At 39.7% G+C, this 15,472-nt stretch overlaps 1 protein-coding gene across 2 annotated transcripts in view; it reads right to left on the reverse strand.

Moving 5' to 3' along the window:
* Window positions 1-15,472, reverse strand: part of PAPPA (pappalysin 1) — a 461,556-nt gene that overhangs the window by 182,943 nt on the left and 263,141 nt on the right. For both annotated transcript variants that reach the window (XM_073639720.1, XM_073639719.1), the window contains exons 8-9: window positions 10,374-10,502; window positions 5,638-5,729 (exon numbers count right to left, since the gene is read on the reverse strand). In XM_073639720.1, coding sequence (XP_073495821.1) covers window positions 5,638-5,729; window positions 10,374-10,502 — 221 coding nt within the window. The remainder of the gene's footprint in view (window positions 1-5,637; window positions 5,730-10,373; window positions 10,503-15,472) is intronic.

The raw sequence follows: 15,472 nt of genomic DNA on the forward strand, positions 1-15,472 counted from the left end.
GCTGTTTCTCGTTATTCCCCCTGAATTTTTCACAATTTATTCCCTTATAAATAAACCTGTTAAGTGTTTCAATCTCATCTCTTGTGAGTATGTATGGAGCGTTGACAGGGGTTCTCCTGAGTCGACCCCTGGCAGAAGAAGAAGACATTCCTGCATTCCCCTAGAGCTCTCAATAAGATTCGGGTGGAGGTACTGTGTCATATTGAGGTCAGAGCTACCAGACACCCTGCAAAGGAGGCGACTTAAAGGGGTGTTACATTAAAACAGAACAGGCAGACACATATAAAATAGACTTCAAAAAAGGTGCAAATGAAAAGATGAATTGGGTGCAAGCAATATAGAAGGCGCCAAAGGAAAAATGAATTTGGTGCAAACAGAAAAAGGCACAAAATCATCAAAAACTCCACAAACAGAAGACACAAATGCAATAATCAGGAAGAGAAGCCAAACAAGTCTATGAGTGTGGATTTTTGCTCCGTACCCAGACAAGCCATTAGAGTAGCTAAGTCTATCTCCTTTTTTGATTCAGCATTTGCTGTGCCATAGAAAGGCTGGCGTAGCTGCTGAAATAGGCAGTAATCAGGCCCATCACACAAACTACTCAGGTCACATACCTGCATAGTAAACTCCATCCTATGTTGAGCTCAGGAATGAAAGTGGAGCTACCAAGACCTGGGATGGAACAGATGCACATCACCACGCTGTGTAACTTCTGAGTACATTGAAGCCATTATACATATTTTGCATGTTTAGGTGTTAGTTGTCCTCTCTTGCATTGACTGATGTATTTCACCCCTTGGAGGCACAGTAACAATGATGGACTGTTCTGCTGCGTTCCTGTCCCTGAAGACAACAATCTCGTTATGTGCACAGTGTTATGCGGTTTCTCTATGTAATGTGAATAGTGATGTGCGTCTTCTATATTGTGTGATGGTAATGTACAGCGTTTAAGAATATAAAGTGCATAGTTCACCGGGTTAGATCTGAGATAGTGTGAGTGCTGTTCATATAGTAAGTGGTTTAGCAACGGTATAGGACATAATATAAGGCCAATAGGTTTAGTCTACAGGATAGGATATAGTTAATGGATAGAACTAGCCCAGTGGGTGGGGACTAGTGTTAATAAAGGTGGGCACTTCCTGGTAGCGTCAGGAGATAGAGAAGTGTAGCAACAAGTCCAGGTTCAAGTCCAGTGGGCAGCTAGGATCAGCATGTGTCTACCATTCGAGGCAGTTGGACGCCATACTAGAATTCCGAGCGGACTCTCTTGTCGTGCCCAGAGCCAAAGGTCTGGCATAGGGGCTGCTGGACACATTGTTTCCTTTAACGAACAAGGGAAGATGGACAAAAACCTGCCAAGATGGAAGGTAATTAATCCCTGGTGCACTGCCAAATGGGAAGGGAGATCCCTGGGGCTAACAGAGCCAGTGGGAAAGAGATGCTCAAGGAGGAAAAAATGATAGGGCTGAAGATGTGTTGTGCTAAGGAAGTAAGGAATACGAAGTGCTGTGCCCTATCCCACGTGTTACCACGTGAGGAACTTGAACTGACCAGTAAACGTTTACTTGCTGCAATGAACTTGGTGTTCACTGAGTTGTGAGTGGCAGCTTCTGAAGATGGAGGCCTGGAGGAAATGGAGGCCTGTGGTCTACAAGTGAGTGTGATTCCCCCCACACCTGACAGCACACCGGGACTGGGGCACTGTATTCCTTTAAAGTGCCAGAGCGTAACCGGACAGCAGCTCGGTCATGATGACTACTGCTCTCGCGCAGTTTACACCACCATATGAAAGCACAAATACCAGCGAGCAGCAGAGACTTCTTGTGCCTCTGTCCAGCATCCGTTCACATGACTCTGCTGTATGCACCAGGCCTAAGGCTTGAGCAACAAATGAAGGTGCTCGGCTTGGATGAATGTTGCTGTTTCTGTTCTGGGTTCTTGGACCGATAATCAAATCTGCAGCTAAGCAAACATGAGACAATTTTGCCTCTTGAACTTTAGATCACATGGCAGGATTATCGTCTTATTTGCACTCATATGGATGAGCAGATCACATGAGCTCCATCAATCCTTCAACTGTGCAGCTGAATCTCAGAGTCCCAAAAAAGACTATTTTTATTTTTTTTACAATCATAAAATATCCGGTCGTTTCCCATGATTTTCCTTCTATTTTTTTTCTGCCCTGAATAGTAGATGCTGTTAGGAACCGCTATATGTTGGTGAATGATTTATAGTAGTGACCTGCAAGATTGCAAATATGCCAAAAGCAAATGCAAAAATTTGAACGAAATAATGTACAAATAGTGTTGTTAAACTAAGTACAGTTCATGAACCTATTATTTTGCTAATTCACCTTGTCATTCACACTTCAGCAGTTGCATCACTAGTGAGCTATGCACAGTGTAAGTGCCTGGAATTTATTGCTCCTCTTTTCTCTTTTCCTCAGGATTTCCCACAATTAAAAAGACCACCAGTGCAATCCCCCTCCTGCTATCTGTCCGCCTTCGTTAAAGCAAATGGCAGCTCACTCATTCTGTCAAGCGTAGTCTTCCACGTCTACACAGTTTACTTGCTTTGCTAATGTTTAGTACAGCTAAAAAAACCACCTCCTCGACGTACACAACTTTTTCAGAGTTTTTAAACATTTGTAGAGAAATAAAAAAAATTCTGTGAATTTCAAGCATTTTTCCAAACTACTTTCCGCAACGATTTTTAGTGCCATTTTGATTGTCACACTTGTGACTTGCCTTTTTTTATATAGAGAAGCGTAAGGGAAGAACACTGGCAAAAATGCCATACCCAAAGCATTGGGAGCTTTGAAAATATTCTGCAAACCTAAAAACACCAGAATAATTTGCTGTAGGCTTTAAATTAACATCTGGCTGAAGCCATTTTGGCAGTGAAATGTTGCTGACGATGCCAATGAAAATACTACAAGAAAGCTGTAAAACACTGTGAATACGCATTAAGGACTCGATCACACGAGCGTATACATCAGGCGAGTGCTATCGGGTGTTTTATCGGAAAGCCCAGTGTTATACTGATTCGGCACGAGAAAAAAATTGGATGGCACGCACCCATTCAAGTCTATGATTCTAATTCCATTACCTTCTTCTGTAATCTGATAACGGATGTCCATTTCTTCTCCAGTAGGCCCGCATACTTCTCGTCTAACTCTTCATTCATTGGACTGCACTCAGATGACATACGAATGTAGTCCGATTTTTGCGGATTCACAGAATGGAGAAGATGGAGAAATCTTGTTCTCCATCCTCTCCGCACCGGTGCTATGATTTTTGCATCTGAGAGAATCAGATCACAGTAAGATGACACTCGAATCATAGTTTGAGCCAAGTGTCATTTACATAATTTATCCGATTCTCTCGCTTGAGAGCATATACGCTCAAGTGACCCCGGCCTTAGGGTAAGTTCACACGAGCGTATAAAAAATTTATCCCGAAAAATGTATGATATTTCAACTGTATTGTCATCCGTCTGCCATCTGTTTTGATACACTAGCAGTGAATAAAATTTCCAAGACTGAATACAGTTTCCCATGTTAAGAACTTCAATGAATCCGTAACAATCGAATGCTATTCGGTTTATCCTCATGAAATTACATTTTTTGCATCCACAGACTTTAATTCCTAAGTATGAATATATCTAAGGGGTAACATTTCTCCTTGCGGAGAGCGACATGCTAAGCATGACACAGTGAGGAGACTTTTAAAGCCGCAATGCTCCTATGGGAAATTCTCTCTTCAGAGAGGGAGAGGACCAGAACTCTCTCATCCAGCCAAACCAGAACTCACACTTTGCACTGATGAGGGGCATAGGGTCTGCAAATTGAGTTTCTGGTTTTGGCTTATATCCTAAGTTATGTGATAAGGCTGGTTAAAGGGTCATTATTGACTTTTAGGATTGCCACTTCCTGTAGGTGTCACTAGAGTTCTGGTCCTCTTCCTATCTGAAGAGACAATAAGTATGAATAGGAACCAAGAGGTAACGTTTCTCCCTGTGGAGAGTGACATGTCAAGCCTGACATGCCAAGGTGAGGAGACTATTAAGCATTGCAATGCTCTTCTGGGAAATTGAGATTTTGTTTTTGGCTTTTATCCTAAGTCATGTGACAAGGCTCGTTAGAGGGTCGATATTGACTTTTAGGATTGTTACTTCTTATAGGTGGCACTAGAGTTCTAGTCCTTTTCCTCTCAGAAGAGACAGTTTGCATAAGAATGAATAGTCACTAAACAGTCGAAATATGGAAGAAACAAGTGTGTGCTGTATTTTTTTTTCATGGGATTATTCAGTAAAATTGTAAAAAAAAGTAATCTGCACGGCACTAGTCAATAACGTTGGCTTGTTTTTCCACAGACCAAAAATGAGGTGTTGTCCTTTAGGACATTTATAGTAAATCGATAGCCTGTGCTATAAATGTCCCATACAGAGTTGATGCTATCCCACCGACCATGACAGTGTGCCCGCTGGACATTAGAGGGAGTACTGACTCTTACCTGGCAGTGTTCATGGCTCTTCTTTTGATTAGCTGACCTAGCACGATGTCACATATGTGTCACGCCGCAACAATGATGTCACGCTAGTCCACTAATCAAAAGAAGAGCTGTGGACACCACTGGGTATGTATCAGTACTCCTTTTCTTGTCCAGTGGCCACACTGTGGTCGGCAATGGAACGGGACATACAAATACAAATCGCACCAACTCATGTCCCATAGATGCGGATCCTGTGCTCAACTGGCAATTTTTAGAGCCCCAAAGAAATTTATAAAGAGAGCCTCGCATGCGCGACCAGCCAGCTCTCCATTTCTGAGACAGCCCCGTTCTTGAGATATTGGTGGGATCTCAACTATTGGATATGTGTCCCAGATGGAACAACCTATTTAAAATAAGGGGAAGGAGAAGGCTTAAGAAGTGATGGTAAGAAGTTTGATGATATCTGAACTGTTCAAACTGATAACTGCGCATGTAGAATTCACTACTATTTTCTTTAAATCTCACTTTTATTAGCTATATTGCACTGATCATACCTTAAAGGGGCACTTTACTTCTCACAGATAGAAGAAGTCATTTGCTGACTATTTTGGAAAATGTTATCTAAGCCGAGGAGGACATTAATGAGACAACTTGAGTGATACTGGATCCCACAGGTCAAAACAGTTGATGCAAAAGAAGAGTGAAAGTAGATGTTTCTCATATGTGGTCCATGAAATGATGTCCTACCAGGAAAAAGTTTCACAGAAAGTGTCACCAATTACTTGTTTCAAACCATAATTAGGATGTTTTACTGCCACATGTACCACGCTTCTGCTTCATCATACTCTTCTGTTCCTAACCGGCACCCTACACAGAAGACACCATGGCAGAACAACCGTAGGATTAAGAAAGTCAACTGGTGAAGAAATGTCCACATAATGTCTAAATTATTAGAGAACTTTAGGAAGTAGTGGAGCCAGCACTCCGGATTCTAGGCGCCAAGTAATATTATTACTAAGTTACTTATTTACTATAAAAAAAAAAAAACCTAAATAAAATTTGAACTAAAATCTTTCGGGATTGAATGTTGGTTGAAAAATCCTAACTTCCTATCACAGGTAAGGACTGTACTATAGTTACTCACCCAGGCAGTGGAAAGAGGCCTCCTCGCGACAAAAGAGAGAGCAGCCGTCACCGTTCATCTTATTCATATCATCGCAATTTTCACCCAAGTTTCTGAAATAGAAGGAGAAGTTATATAAAAGTAACAATGCTATACCTCATACTGTATAGAAACCTATCAGCTGAAAGGATGCTGTGCGGTTTAGAGCCATGAAACCTAACTATGTTCATGTTTCTTCAGACTGTATGTATGAGCTTCATGTATGGATTAGAAGATTGGATGTAGATAGATAGATGATAGATTTTAATTAAAGGAAAATTACCTATCGTTTGTCAGCTTTCTGTGTAAAATATATTTGTAAATACGTTTGGCAATGTGTTTTCTTTTCACATAATACAATCTGTTTAAAAAAAGTAGAAATCTTGCAATTCTCACTCTGACAACTGGGGCCTTTTTTAAACTCTAACTTCCTATTGTTTCAGGAAACAACACATGTACAGAGCCCAACCCTATCTTTTGTATTAAAGCATCTAATGAGCATGTGCCGACCTCATTGAGAAAGGAGGGGGAGCAGATGAGCAGTGACATCACCTATTGTGATTGTAATCCTGCCTCTGATGATAATGAATCTGCTGAAAACTTCCTGAAAACATGATTCTTCTAAAACCACAGTGGTCACTGTGAAAATTCAAAGATTACTCATTTTGTTTATTTTTTAATAAAGATTGTGCTATGAACAAATAAAAACTGGAAACATTTTTTTGAAAAATACATGTAACACACAAACTTGATTTAAATAATGGGTCATTTCCTGATGACACATTCCCTTTAAAAGGAAAGGAAACTTTTTTTTTGCTTTAGAGAAGCATAAAGTATTGTGTAGGAACTCTTTAATAGATAGGTTGCAAATCTATCAATAGGAGAGGATAAAAACAAAATAAACACTACAATATGCATTTTGCAGCCAAAAGCTCCAATCAATTGCATTCCTGCTTTTCGTTAAATAATCTATGTGTGCAAAACCAAGATAAAAACTGCCCGGTATGAACAAGGCCAAAGAAGCAACAAAAAATTGAACATCATGTCTCAAAAAGACTTATGTAAGAAAATATAGGAGGAGTGGCCTATAGCAACCAATCTAAATCCGGCCTAATAATAAGAACAGTTACACCACCTTAAAAATATCCACCTCTGGGAGCAATTTTTTTTACTTGAAAATATGTATTGGGGGCTAGTGGTCATTTTTTTTCATTAAAAAAAATCACTGTTTTGCTTTATAGGCTCCTTTTTTTCCCTGCACATTCAGCTTTGATGTGATCTGTAGTCATAAATCAGCTGAGTGGAGCTAATAACAAGACAGAAACACTCTGATTGGAATGAGCTCACTGACCGATCCTCAGTTAGATCATCTGCAGCCATCAATACTTCAAAACGGAGTTTATAGATGGGAACAATGCAAAATTTTTAACGAAACACAATTACAGAAATTATTATTTTTTTTTTGCCATAAATACATATATTTAAGTAAAATAAAAAGTCCCAAAAGGGTGCACAACCCTTTCTTAGGTGACTAGGATGAGGACATACTGAATTTTCTAATAAACCTATTATTATTGAATATTGCTATTAACTTTTCCAATTTCTTTCTTCTACATGTCCTTGTTTGATCCTTACACTGTTTTATGAACCGATACAGAGTATAGCAAACACAAATTTTCATGATTGGAAAATGCGGCTTTATTTAGTGACTTTTCATATTTATGAATTGCGCTATCTTGGCAAATGATATTGTGCCACAGCCAGTATAATCCCGTTATGGTGGTTACTATAGATAAAATAAGTAAAAAGCTGTTCTAGAGCAAGGACGACCAATGTAATCTAAATCGAGATCTTACGAGAGCAGGGCCACTTAAAGGAAATGGAGGAGTTTATGAACAGCGGAGAAGCTGGATGAATGTTGTGTATCATCATCTGTGCTCATCGATACAAGCAATTCTCTACATACAGTTTTGCTGATACGACATTAGTCCCATTTTGCAAAGTATTCGTTTACTTCTCCTTCTTCGTGGTCCATTAATATATTTATGTGCAGCGCTTTGATCCGGCATTATTTGTTCAGTAAAGTAAGTACATCTAACTCCAGCAATATTTCTCCTTGTAACATTAATTTTTCATACTTGGTAGATTCTCCTGGGTCGGCATACCCCAGAGTTCAATGTGACATACTTTCTGTAAATCATCATTTTATAGCAGCTTAATGTAATTTTTCTCTTTCTTCAGTATTTAAATAAGTAGTCTTCATTCAGTGCTCTGGAACGGAATTATCTCCACAAGGTCTAAATGTTTCCACGTACTTAAAGAGTGACCATCATTTTACATTTTATTTCATAAATCAATAGGACTAATTACTAATAGTAATAGTAGAATATTTGTTATATATCTTATCAGAGAAATCTGCTTCTTTCTCCTGCTGGACTGATCATTTACTATTACTTCACTGGTAACATTTGTATACAGTGAAGATAGATGGTCACATGACTGAGATAGGAGGTGACAGTTGGTGCTTTTAAAATTCTATGGAAGAGGAGGGAGGAGCTCGAGGCAGACACATACATTCTGCTGCAAGTTCTCCTGAGGTGGGAGGAGCTAGAGGCAGACACAGACATTCTGCTGCAAGTTCTCCTGAAGTGGGAGGAGCTAGAGGCAGACACAGACATTCTACAGCAAGTTCTCCTGAGGTGGGAGGAGCTAGAAGCAGACACACACATTCTGCAGCAAGTTCTCCTGAGGTGGGAGGAGGAAGAGGCAGACACAGACATTCTGCAGCTAGTTCTCCTGAGGTGGGAGGAGCTAGTGGAAGACACAGACATTCTATAGCAAGTTCTCCTGAGGTGGGAGGAGCTATTGGAAGACACATACATTCTGCAGCAAGTTCTCCTGAGGTGGGAGGAGCTAGAGGCAAACACAGACATTCCGCAGCAAGTTCTCCTGAGGTGGGAGGAGCTAGAGGCAAACACAGACATTCTGCAGCAAGTTCTCCTGAGGTGGGAGGAGCTAGAGGCAAACACAGACATTCTGCAGCAAGTTCTCCTGAGGTGGGAGGAGCTAAAGGCAGACACAAACATTGAGAATTTTGAGACTGAATAATGAGTCCAAGAAGAGATAGAAGCAGATTTCTCTAACAAGATATATTACTATATGCATTCTATTGATTTCTGAAAAAATAAAATAAAATGACAGATACTCTTTACATTACTTTATTTAAAGGGGTAGTTAATTAGGAAATTCCTGACCTTATGCATTCTTGGGGCATATAAGTGTCACAGTGGGAGATCCTTTGCTCAAGAATTGTTACTTGACTCCTTGGTTTGGCAGGACTCTGACACCTTTCCCTATGGCCGATTCCCTCTGCTGTGCTCCATGTTGGGTTTTACAAGTGACTCAGCATGCCTCCATAACATTATCTACCTTGGCCTATTCAAGAAAGGCTAAGACACATAACTGTGTCTTGGTATTGAGACTCTAGAACTCTATGTTTTGTGTGTTCCACCTTCTGTCCATCCTGTTCTTTAATTTGGATTCATCCCTGCTGGGTTCCACTTCATCCGCCCTGTGGCATGTGTGATTCCTGAATATGCCAAGTTCTCGCTATCCAGGTGCTTTCCTTATTGCTGCATCAACGCCGGGGCCCGTCTTCCCACCGGGACCTGAGACTTAGAGGATCCACCTAACCTGGTGAGCCTATCAAGACTCCTTTAATTATCTGGTGTGGAGAGCCAAAGAAAAGATTTGCTTCACATTAGAGAACTCAGCTATTCTTTCGAATATGTTCCATGGGGTATAAGGGATAATGTTTCTCCTTGAGGAGAGTGACAAGGCAAGCCTTGCATGTCAGTGTGAGGAGACTTATAAGCTATGCATGCTCCTTTGGGAAATTAAATATGCAAATTGTCTCTTCAGAGAGGAAGAGGACTAGAATTCTATTTGAAGCAGTGATCCTAAAAGTCAACTCTGTCTGCAAATTGAGATTCTGGTTTTGCATTTATCCTAAATCATGTGACATGACTCCTTAAATAGTCAATATTGACTTTTAGGATCGCTGCTTCCAATAGGTGGCTCTAGAGTTCTAGTCCTCTTACTCTCTGAAGAGACAATTTGCATATTGAATATGTGCCATGCAGGGATGAGCGGACCAGTTGATGTTCGGGTTCGTCAGGTTCAAGCGAACTTTAGTCCAAAGTTAGGTTCGGGTACCAGAACTCCACCTGAACTTGAAGCCGAACCCAAATCCAATAGAAGTCAATGGGGACCCGAAAATTGGTGATGTAAAATGGTTGTAGCAAGGTGTCTATAGGTATCCGGTACAAACCTCGAACTTTACAATTCGGGTTCACTCATCTTTAGCCATGTAACATCACAATTTTCTCCATTTTGCACAGATGGGTCTGGATCTGTAAACTCTGGGGAATCAACTGGTATTTTAGGAGATTTCAGCTGCTAGATGCATATCGATCTGCTGAGGTGTTGTCCAAGTGGATCTGGTGGGGATTCCATTTCGCAAAACGTTTACAAAAAGTGGGAAAAAAGCCTATGATCTAGAGTGTCATTGTCTGTGACAAGCATTGGACCATGCTTTTAATTAATTAAGCAGGTTTGGAGAAGAACATTCCGGTTCAAAGAAGACCTCTATCCATGGGCTATCAGACAAGATAAATGGCTACCTCTGAAACATGTCCCATCCTTTAAGGGCCTCTTACTTTTGGATTATTCCATCCCCGCAGTATCCATCGCCGTGATGATAAACCAGTTCTGGTGACGGCTCGCTCTCTCCATTAGCAGTCACAGTCACAATTTGGTATTTGTAGACTCGTCCGTGTTTCAGATCTCTAAAAAACATAAATGAGATATAATGTGACATGTGCCGATCCAAACTAATTCACAGTGAATAGCCCTAAATTACTTATTTAGACAGTATATATTGTCCATTTTACAGCCTTCATAAATCTTTAGATATACAGATCATGTTTTATTACTGATTGAGTCATGTTCTCAACTTTGTGAAAGTCGAATATCCAGCAAAACACAAGAAGATACCCCAGAAAGAGAGCAACCATATTACAAGTCCACAAAGTTTTGGCACCCCATCTAACGGATGGGTTCAACCATTGCAGCCAACAGCTGCATAAAATAAAGCAAACAGCTGTGTAGTCATGCAACTTCTATAGACGTGTAATGGATTGTCACAGGATGCCTTCATTTTAATGAGGCCCATTCATCAAATTCTACGAGGAAGAGACATCTAGAAGCAACAACAGTACAGCTGCAAAGTGGTCGGCAACATAAACTGACAGAATGGGACCACCCGGTGCTGAAGAGCACAGTGTGTAACAACAGCCCTTCAATACAACAATCACTAAATCCTTTACAACTAAAGAAACCATGGAAAGATATACTTTCTAACTCTCCCAGAACGTCCTGGAAACTCCCGGAAAAAAGGGGAAGCCTCCTGGACTCCCGGAAGAGCTAGAAAATCTCTTAGCCACTGCAAAAGCCTCTATGAACCTCAAGGAGATCAGTAATTACTGAAGGTTTCCTCTATGCTTCATCAACAGATTTGGTCTTTGTGTCTGGAAGTGGCATGGCATGCAAAAGGGGCATGGTTATGCAAAAAAAGTTAACAACTTGCATCACACACAATACTTACAGGATCTTTTGCGAAGTTGCAAAATCTTTAAGATGACCACCATCTACCATGTGGCTTCTATAATACTGGTGTCTTGGACCCTGTCTGGGACTGTACCTTAGATTTAGCTTCACAACTCCTGTATGACCCGGTTTTTTAAGGAGCATCCTGGATTAGAATCTGTTAGCGGAGTAATTTTACGTAGGCTTATGATCACCATGGGCAATGTCAAGCATCTGAAGTGGCCAAAGGCTCTTTGGATCAGTAGAACATCATGTGACGGTGAGAAGCCTGAATTTAATGGGTGTCATGGTCTGGGCAGTCATTCATGGTGTTGGGATGAATGCAGTGACAATCCAATTGTCTGGCAACAACTTGAAGTAGACAATTTCCTCTTTGAGCATGACAATGAACTTGTTCACAAAGGAAGGTCCATAAAAAGGGCTTTGCCAAGGCTGCTGTAAAAAATTTCCTGACATAAAATCATACAACCTTAGGGCAAATTGGAATGCAAATGATGCTCAACCTCTCGAATAGTCCATTCACTGAATAGGAGTGTCCCAGGAGCCACATTTTAATATCTCTACATGATTAGGTGTTGTAAAAAGAAGAAACTACTCCCAGAGCGAGACACTTACCCAGCACTATGGGCGTGATGTTCAGGTTTACGGTTGTATTAGCTAATTTCCCACTTTTTTTTACTTTAAAAAGTATAAAAAAATAAATAAATGGACAATATAAAAGACCATGTAGAACAGATTAATGATACTTTAAGGACATCTGAAATTGAACCCTTTATATTTATTCTTACCCTCTAGGTTCTTACATATACAGTACAGACCAAAAGTTTGGACACGCCTTCTCATTTAAAGATTTTTCTGTATTTTCATGACTATGAAAATTGTACATTCACACTGAAGGCATTAAAACTATAAATTAACACATGTGGAATTATATACTTAACAAAAAAGTGTGAAACAACTGAATATATGTCTTATAGCCTAGGTTCTTCAAAGTAGCCACCTTTTGCTTTGATGACTGCTTTGCACACTCTTGATGAGCTTCAAAAGGTAGTCACCGGAAATGGTCTTCCAACAATCTTGAAGGCATTCCCAGAGATGCTTAGCACTTGTTGGCCCTTTTGCCTTCACTCTGCGGTCGAGCTCACCCCAAACTATCTCGATTGGGTTCAGGTCTGGTGACTGTGGAGGCCAGGTCATCTGGCGTAGCACCCCATCACTCTCCTTCTTGGTCAAATAGCCTTTACACAGCCTGTAGGTGTGTTTGAGGTCATTGTCCTGTTCAAAAATAAATGATGGTCCAACTAAACGCAAACCGGATGGAATAGCATGCCGCTGCAAGATGCTGTGGTAGCCATGCTGGTTCAGTATGCCTTCAATTTTGAATAAATCCCCAACAGTGTCACCAACAAAGCACCCCCACACCATCACACCTCCTCCTCCTCCATGCTTCACGGTGGGAACCAGGCATGTAGAGTCCATCCGTTCACCTTTTCTGCTTCGCACAAAGACACAGTGGTTGGAACCAAAGATCTCAAATTTGGACTCATCAGACCAAAGCACAGATTTCCACTGGTATAATGTCCATTCCTTGTGTTCTTTAGCCCAAACAAATCTCTTCTGCTTGTTGCCTGTCCTTAGCAGTGGTTTCCTAGCAGCTATTTTACCATGAAGGCCAGCTGCACAAAGTCTCCTCTTAACAGTTGTTGTAGAGATGTGTCTGCTGCTAGAACTCTGTGTGGCATTGACCTGGTCTCTAATCTGAGCTGATGTTAATCTGCGATTTCTGAGGCTGATGACTCGGAAAAACTTATCCTCAGAAGCAGAGGTGACTCTTGGTCTTCCTTTCCTGGGGCGGTCCTCATGTGAGCAAGTTTCTTTGTAGCGCTTGATGGTTTTTGCAACTGCACTTGGGAACACATTCAAAGTTTTCCCAATTTTTCGCACTGACTGACCTTAATTTCTTAAAGTAATGATGGCCACATGTTTTTCTTTACTTAGCTGCTTTTTTCTTGTCATAATACAAATTCTAACAGTCTATTCAGTAGGACTATCAGCTGTGTATCCACCTGACTTCTGCACAACACAACTGATGGCCCCAACCCCATTTATAAAGCAAGAAATCCCACTTATTAAACCTGACAGGGCACACCTGTGAAGTGAAAACCATTTCCGGTGACTACCTCTTGAAGCTCATCAAGAGAATGCCAAGAGTGTGCAAAGCAGTCATCAAAGCAAAAGGTGGCTACTTTGAAGAACCTAGAATATAAGACATATTTTCAGTTGTTTCACACTTTTTTGTTAAGTATATAATTCCACATGTGGTAATTCATAGTTTTGATGCCTTCAGTGTGAATGTACAATTTTCATAGTCATGAAAATACAGAAAAATCTTTAAATGAGAAGGTGTGTCCAAACTTTTGGCATGTACTGTATATAACCAAGAAGCTGCAAGAAGGTGTATTACAAACAAGCTACCATACATTTTCCAGATTGTGAAGACAATGCAAATTGAAAATTTACTTTCAATTGAAAGTATCTAAATAGTAGGAATTATTCACATTGAGATTAAAGGGGTTTTCCAGGATTAGAACAAAAGATTTGTTTTTTTCCCTTAAAAACAGTGCTTATCTGTGCATGGACTGTTCCTGGTTCAGACTTATTTTTTTAGGACTAACCAGCAATTTAGAACAGCGCATAGGCAACCACTTATAAAGTAACAAATCACTAGATCATGCACGATGTCTGAGAGGTGGCTACCATTTTTGTTTACTGTCTTATAAAAAGTATTCAACCGCCCAAATAAAAAAATAGCATACAGTACACAAATTGTTCATGCAATAGTTAAGAAAAAAGTTGTTTTTTTTTAATTAAAACTATACCCATTTCCAGAAACAGCACTGCCCTTGTCCATAGTGTAATGCCATACAATTCCTTTTTTTCTCCTGTAAACAATAGCATCCCGTATCTACTATACTATAGCTGCGATAATCAAATGCAGTATTTTAAAAAAAAGGATTTTTTTCTTTAAATTATAATTATAGCCTCCCTTGTCCATAGTCTGAGTCCCCTGCTGGAGATAATTTCCAATTTTTCTAAAGCCATATGACCCCTTCTTCCTTGTGTTCAGCTGCTAAACAATAACTTACATTATCTACTATACTTTAGTTGTTTTAATCGACTGCATTTCTTTTTTTAAAAAAATAGGATATTTTTCTTTAAACTAAAATTATATCCATTTCCAGAAACAATGCCACACTTGTCCATGGTCTGACTCTGTCATTGCAGAAATCTGAAATTTTTCTATTGCCATACAATTACTTTTTCTTGTGTTCCTGCTATAAGCAATAACTTCCCGTATCTACTATACTTTTGCTTCAGTAATCGAATACAGAATTTTTATTTACCCTTGTCCATAGTTTGAGTCTACCATTGCAGATAATTAGCAATTTTTCTACTGCCATGCAATTTATTTTTCTTGTGTTCTTGCTATAAACAATAACTTCCTGAATCTACTGTACTTTAGCATTGGTAATCAAATACAGTATTTTTTTTATTAAAAAAATAATATTTATCTTTAAATTTGAACTCTAGCCATTTCCAGAAACGGCGCCAGCCTTGTCCATAGTCTGAGTATGATACAGATAATTTGCAATTTTTACAATGTTGTACGATTCCTTTTTTCTTTTGTTCACTTCCTGCTGTAAACAATAATTTCCCTTTTTTACTATACTTTAGCTGCAGTAATCGAATACAGTATTTTAAAAAATAGCAGCACCCTTGTCCATAGTCAGTCTACCATTGCAGATAATTTGCAATTTTTACAATGTTGTACAATTTCTTTTTTTCTTGTGTTCACTTCCTGCTGTAAACAATTACTACCCGTATCTACTATACTTTAGCACCTGCGATCAAATGCAATATTTCAAAGAAAGGATTTTTTTTCTTTAAATAATAATTCTAGCCGTTTCCACAAACAGCGCCACTCTTGTCCATAGTCTGAGTCTACCATTGCAGATAATTTGCAATTTTTACAATGTTGTACAATTCCTTTTTTTCTTGTGCTCTCTTCCGGCTGTAAACAGTCACTACCCGTATCTACTATACTTTAGCACCTGCGATCAAATGCAATATTTCAAAGAAAGGATTTTTT

This window comes from Phyllobates terribilis, unplaced genomic scaffold (genome assembly GCF_046119375.1).
Source record: "Phyllobates terribilis strain yellow unplaced genomic scaffold, ASM4611937v1 Scaffold_7__3_contigs__length_470593459, whole genome shotgun sequence".
Lineage (NCBI taxonomy): Eukaryota > Metazoa > Chordata > Amphibia > Anura > Dendrobatidae > Phyllobates > Phyllobates terribilis.